Source organism: Bicyclus anynana, chromosome 15 (genome assembly GCF_947172395.1).
Source record: "Bicyclus anynana chromosome 15, ilBicAnyn1.1, whole genome shotgun sequence".
Lineage (NCBI taxonomy): Eukaryota > Metazoa > Arthropoda > Insecta > Lepidoptera > Nymphalidae > Bicyclus > Bicyclus anynana.
This window is the reverse complement of record NC_069097.1, coordinates 10,722,425-10,728,799: the sequence shown is the minus strand read 5'-3', so window position 1 is coordinate 10,728,799 and position 6,375 is coordinate 10,722,425. Positions and strand designations below refer to the sequence as shown.

The window sequence follows — 6,375 nt, the reverse complement described above, 5'->3', positions numbered from 1 at the left end:
TTTATAATGTTCTAATAATTATATTCTTACCTTGGCGCTTTTATAAAAGAGTAAAAAATAGCATTTGGAGCTTAGACCCACCACGCTGCTCTAATGCAGGTTGGTGGACTTCGGGTTATAAATATTCTTTTTCATTTCTCATACTCGATGTTGTTTTGATCTGAGTATTGGGTGGAAATGCTGCTTCCCTCCACAGGGAGGGAATAACTCATACAAATTACTTCCCACCTAAGAGATACCTAATGACTGATGTCTAACACGCTGAGATGTTGCAATCTCTACACACAGGTAACTACTCGTATGAACAAAAATATTGTTTATTAAAAGGTGTTTATAATGAAATTATGTCGAGCCGAAAACATAACTTTTTAATTGTTTCAAATTAATACAAAATCGAAATAAAATACAAATCAAATCACAACGGCTAACCAATCAATTTATTTATTTGTAGATACATACATGATATATGTACATCACAGAACAGACAACGCTAAAAACTAACGCTGTTATCTTTTACATCTGTGATATTTAAACAGGTGGTCGGTAGATGTAGATGGTCAATGTATCTTGCCAATTTGGCATGCAAATTATTTAATAAGTATGTGTTATTAAATTTATACAAACGACAATTTCATCACTTAAAATTTACATCTTTACAATAATTTTATGAGTAGTAGTAGTAGATATTAATTAAATTCTTTACCTATCTACTTTCAACAAAACTACACCATTATATCTTGTTACAATTTCCTTGCAATTTATCATAGGAAAGGAAAACACCGGCAACTTCCATGGATTGCGTGCGCAAACTTTCCTACTGAGACCCATAAACGTAAGCGAAGCCTGGCACGGACTGTAGAAGTTAGAACGTCACCCGTAGAACGTTACATTAGTAACGAACACAATCTCTCAGCGGGCTAACGTGACCGCTATGTTTACTAACACCAACTTATGTTTACGATAGTATAAAAATAAACAAAGTTATATAACCATAAACATTGTTTATAGAAAATGTGGGTGGATGTCAGTGGTAGGGAGAGGCAGAATTATTTGTCGGCTGCAAACGGATCATTTATTCCCGGGTAAGTAAGTAAATAAGTAAATTGTTACTATTATAGGAACCTTGGGCATTTAGAAATTTCCATTTCACGTGAACAAAACACACAAACAGCGCTGTATTTTTTTTTTTGAATTCATTGTATTAAAGTACCTAATAAAATTGTAGTTTGTTGCAGTGTTTTTTTTTTGTTTAAGCGTCTTATAACGGCCCACTGTATCATAAGGAGAGGCGACATAAACCCACCTCGTTAACATCTGATAAAAAATATATTAAAAAAACCTAGTAAATCCGTATTAACCCAGTAATTTTAGGCATTTTAAGTAAATTTAAATTTAAGCCCCAATCTGGGCAAAAATTCCCAGTGAGCTGAATTTTTGTATACCTACACTTTTATTACGGTGTTATCGATATCGTGTTGGCTTAAAAATCCGTTAATTTTACAGAAAAACTGCAATACATTTTTATTAGACAATTTTATGAGGAACAATTTTTATAATGACCTTTATTGACCTTCGAGCAGAAGGTCGCGAAATATTTGCAAAAAAATGATTTTTATAACATTTTTACCTTTGTAACTTTTTACTTGGCACGATTCACATTTTTATAACACCATAATAAAGGTGTATACAAAAATGGAGCTCATTTGGAATTTTTTCCCAGATAAAATCTAAAACGACTGGACTTTAAACGCAAAAATAATTTTAGAATATCTACCTATATCTAGACCTATTAATGCTTCTAAATGGATATACCTACCGGGTATTATTTGATATAATTTCGTTCAACCATTTTATGTGAAAAGAAAATTTACGTTAATTTACGTTTGCGTTTTGTATTGTACCTACATCTAGATAAATAATTGCCCTGAATGTCGCACGAACTTATCATCAAAGATGTTGTACTATTAGATATGTCACTAACGCGTCGCAACTGAGGCGCATTAATTTAGTCGCTTAGTAAAGTTATTTATTATACAAATAATAATACGTAAGTTATTTATACAAATAATACCTAATATTGTGTCAAATTGTGTTTTCGGGAAGTGTATAAACTATATTATAGGTATATAAATACATAATGTAAGTAAGCACAAAAATAAGCATGTGTGGAGTAGCTAAATTCGGATCACATTTTCTGGTGGTTTTGTAGGCACGTTACTTAAGTAACACTCGTAGTATAGAATAGTTGCTTATCTGTACTAATATTATAAAGCTAAAGAGTTCGTTTGTTTGGTTTAACGCGCTAATCTCAAAAACTACTGGTCTTATTGAAAAATTCTTTCAATGTTAGACAGCCCATTTAACGATGAAGGTTATAAGCTATATATAATCTCCGTATTCCTACGGGAACGGGAACCACGCGAGTGAATTATAAAATAATACGGCACTGTTAAAATTGTTTACATAAATGGAAATTTCTGTGTGAACAGGCCTGGTTGGGGAAAATATTCGGAAAACTCGCTCTCATTGGTTAGCGTGCGAGAATTTATTATGCGACATGAACGAGACAAATTCTCATGAAACATGCTTTGAATAATCTTTTTCGGTCGATTTGCTAAGGCCGTAACGGCCTAGTGGACGTAACAAAATGATACCAAAATGTGCATTTTAATTATAGCTTGGCAAATTCGTTCGTAACACTCATGATGGTCCGCGCGGGCCGGGAGGGGAACACGACGTCATACCCGCGCAGACCTTCCCTCTGCCTCGCGCGCACGACCTTACCCATGCAGTTCTTTCCCCCCGTCGCCCGCGTATCATGGAAATGACATCAACGATCTTGCCAAGCCATAGCATCATACGTTCGATTTAGAAACAGTGTTTATCGGAGAAATAAGCCAATCTAAACAAAATAAATAAAAGTGAGTATTTTTTTATGTAAGTACCTACTTAATTTTTATAATACTTTTCGAAATCTTAGATATTCAATAATTATTTGAAATTTCATTTTATTTTTATATTAAGAACTACCATTTGTTTTCCTGTTTCATGTGGATATTCCGTTTCCGTGAGAATATCGAAATAAATAAATAATCTAAGTTATGCTAGATTTTAATCTATCTCTGTTAGAAGTTTCATCCGTTTTGACGTTCTGTTATGAATATTATGTTTAATCCGATTGAATTACATATGGAATATTATATTGGTATTGAGATATATTATAGCATGGATTAACACATAGGCTACTTTTTATCCCGGAAAAATCCATGGCTCTCGAGAACCATGGATTTTTGAAAAACTAAATTCCATGCGGACTAAGTCGCGGGCGTCCGCTAGTAAATATAATATATACTAAAACAATATTGACATATTATTATAATTTATAAGTATAATACCCAGCTTATAAGCTGACATGTTAGGTCAGTAAGTAGCTATATTCCTATATAACCTATAACTGATGAAGTAGGTACCTACTACCTATATATTCTGATTGTGTATTTTTCAGGAAATGACTCGAAAAAAGAACCGGAAATTAAGCAGTTTAGCTTCTATATCCGGAATACAACGCCTTACAAAACCAACACTGTAATCATGACAGTTCGATCTGATAAATATAATAAATTGCCCATTGAGCTGCATCGCCGAATTCGTTTGAACTACTCAACCATAGAATATTGAACCAATGACTCAATGGGTGCAACATTACAGGCGTGTGCCCAAGAATAATAGAGAGAGATTTGTCAAAACATCTATTTACCTACCAGCTATTTTTAATTTCATGTAAATTAAAAATCAAATTAATTTATGTCTAATATTCACACACCCGAACTTTTCCCTTTCGGATTAGTGTGAAATGAGACGAATATCTTAGCAATCCATGGATTCACCGTGCGGTTGCCGGGAGCCAAGTCCAGGACTTGTGAGCTGGATGTAGGGTTAAGGAATTCCTTGACGATCGATCAACACTCCTCCGCTCGTGTTGTTCTACCTGCCTAGCTAAATTTGGTAAGATCATATTAGAGCAGCTTTGGATATCCGTTCTATTATAGAACTAGCTGCAGTTCTAGAGAGGCCAAGGTCTTTCAGCAAGTTATAGAGAGATTTTGCTTGTAATCCTCTCGCACTTACTTCTACGGCGTACAGACTAACTACATAGCCATTTTTAGTTAGTTCATTTGTTAGGTCACAATATTTATACTTTTATACTGTGGTTCTTCGGAATGATAGTCTCCCACAGCACAGTAAGCTCAACAAGTACTATACGCTTAGTTTGTTTGGAAAAATGGAAAATGTCTGGTCTAGATCTTGAAAAAGCACCATCCTCTGGGATTTTATAATGTTTTTCGATGGTAAATGGATCGTAGTATTAAATTTATGTAATTATTATTGTAATGATTTATGATATCCGGCCTAGTTATGACTTGTCGATCGTATCGTCACAAATTATAATAAAAATTTTAATAAAAAAAATACAACCGACTTCAAAACCTAAAAACGTACCCACTAAACTAAAAAGCGAAAAATAACATAATAATATGTTCTACCTGCTGATCAGTATGAAGGCGGTACTAAGCCGGTGATGTTTTAATTCAAGCCATGTGAGAATATCTTATAGATTTAGATTTTGCTGACAGTGTTGTTTCATGTTAATCGGTGTACATACATAACAAAAAAAAAATACCGACCGAATTGAGAACCTCCTCCTTTTTGAAGTCGGTTAAAAAAGCAACCGTTATCTCTAGACTCTAGTTAGAACGCCTAGATATTGCCACAGTAATACTATCCTTCGTTGTAAAGTCAACAATAAACTAACAAAGTTGATATTTCAAAAATGCTTTGAATAATTCTTAATTTAAGCTGAAAACATAATATTATTATGATTTGTCTAGGCTTTGGAGTCCCAACTTTTTGTTATACCTACCTACGAGTACGTACCAACGTTATGTTAAGTAGTTCGGCTCATAGAAGTGGACTTATATTCCATAGCAACACTGAACACCTTAAAGTTATGGGAAATACTCCCGAGTACCTTGTATACGCTGTGAATAATCCAAAGCACGATTTTCAAAATAGATTCTAACCAACTCAGGTTCATATAGTATATTTTTGAAAGGTGAAAGCTACCAGGCGTCTGTCGTCTCGGGCAGAAACGCAACGTGAATAAAAGCAATTCTACCAACAGATAGTGAAACTGAATCGCTTATTGTTCCCACGATCTCGATTCGCTTCGATTATTGTCCAGGTGAGGAGTTACATAGACACTGATAGGTACCATGGTCGTTCGTTGCATAACACTATAACAAGTACACGGCACTTAAAGTCACGTAGTACACTCGAAGCAGACATTTTTTTACATTTTTTTTATTGCATATAAACTGCACTTGACTACAATGGCTTGTGGGAAACAATTATGAAGTATGACGACACAAAGATATGTAAAACCAAAGGTTAAAAACAAACAATCTGTTTATTAAATTAACTAGCTGTGCCGCGCTGGTTTACCTGCGTGATTCTCGTTTCTGTAGGAATACGGGGATAAGATATAGCCTATAGCACTCGGGAATTGTGTAGCTTCCCAACAGAGAAAGAACTTTTCAAATCGGTTCAATATAGTTTCAGAGATCAATGCAAACAAACAAACAATCGAATATTTCCTCTTAATAATACTAGTATAGAATAGGAACTAGGTGATGCCAGTGATTTCGCCCGCATTTTTTTTAGTATGGACAAGTAATTCGGAGAGATAAAAATGACATTCTAGGTAGGTAGGTAGAAGGAAAAATAAGGGGAAGATTAAAAAATGGTTAGTTAGCATTTGGTGTGTTTGTATGCGGTCGAGTGGTTAGCCTGTGATTTCAGATCACAAAGTCCTGGCTTCAAATCCTAGGATTAAGGGTTTTTGTGATTCTTAGAAATTGACAGTAAAAAAATCTCAGCCCAGAGATGGGAAGTTAGTGGCGGTACACCTCCGCAAATAGTATGTTAGGCCATCGGCCCCTCTATTTATCACTAACATTTGATAGTGATTGTTATAGTTTAAAAATTAGATATTATATTTTTAAGAGTGGTGGGTTTAAGCTCCAATTCCTCTCTTTTATAGGACGTCTGTTTAGTCCTCGATTTGCCTATAAGCTATTTTTGCAATTCGTCGAAGTCTACGGGGGCACTAAAGCCGATCGAAAAAAAACGATTGAGTGCATGAAAGTTTTCAAAATCCACATACACATTAACATTTTATTAATTCTCTATTTTTTTCTTTATTCTTTATTTATAGTATTTTACTTAATGATGGAAGCTCACCGAAGATTACTTAGCGCATCAAGTTAGCTATCTGACACTAGTTCTGCTCAATATCAATAGGCCAAAGATGATGAA

General features: G+C 34.5%; 1 protein-coding gene across 1 annotated transcript in view; it reads left to right on the top strand.

The window, feature by feature from the left end:
• Positions 1-875: 875 nt before the first annotated feature.
• Positions 876-6,375, top strand: part of LOC112043175 (protein FAM166B-like) — a 28,059-nt gene continuing 22,559 nt past the window's right edge. The window contains exon 1 of the mRNA XM_024078478.2: positions 876-1,082. Within this exon, the coding sequence (XP_023934246.1) occupies positions 1,012-1,082 (71 nt within the window). The 5' untranslated portion in view covers positions 876-1,011. The remainder of the gene's footprint in view (positions 1,083-6,375) is intronic.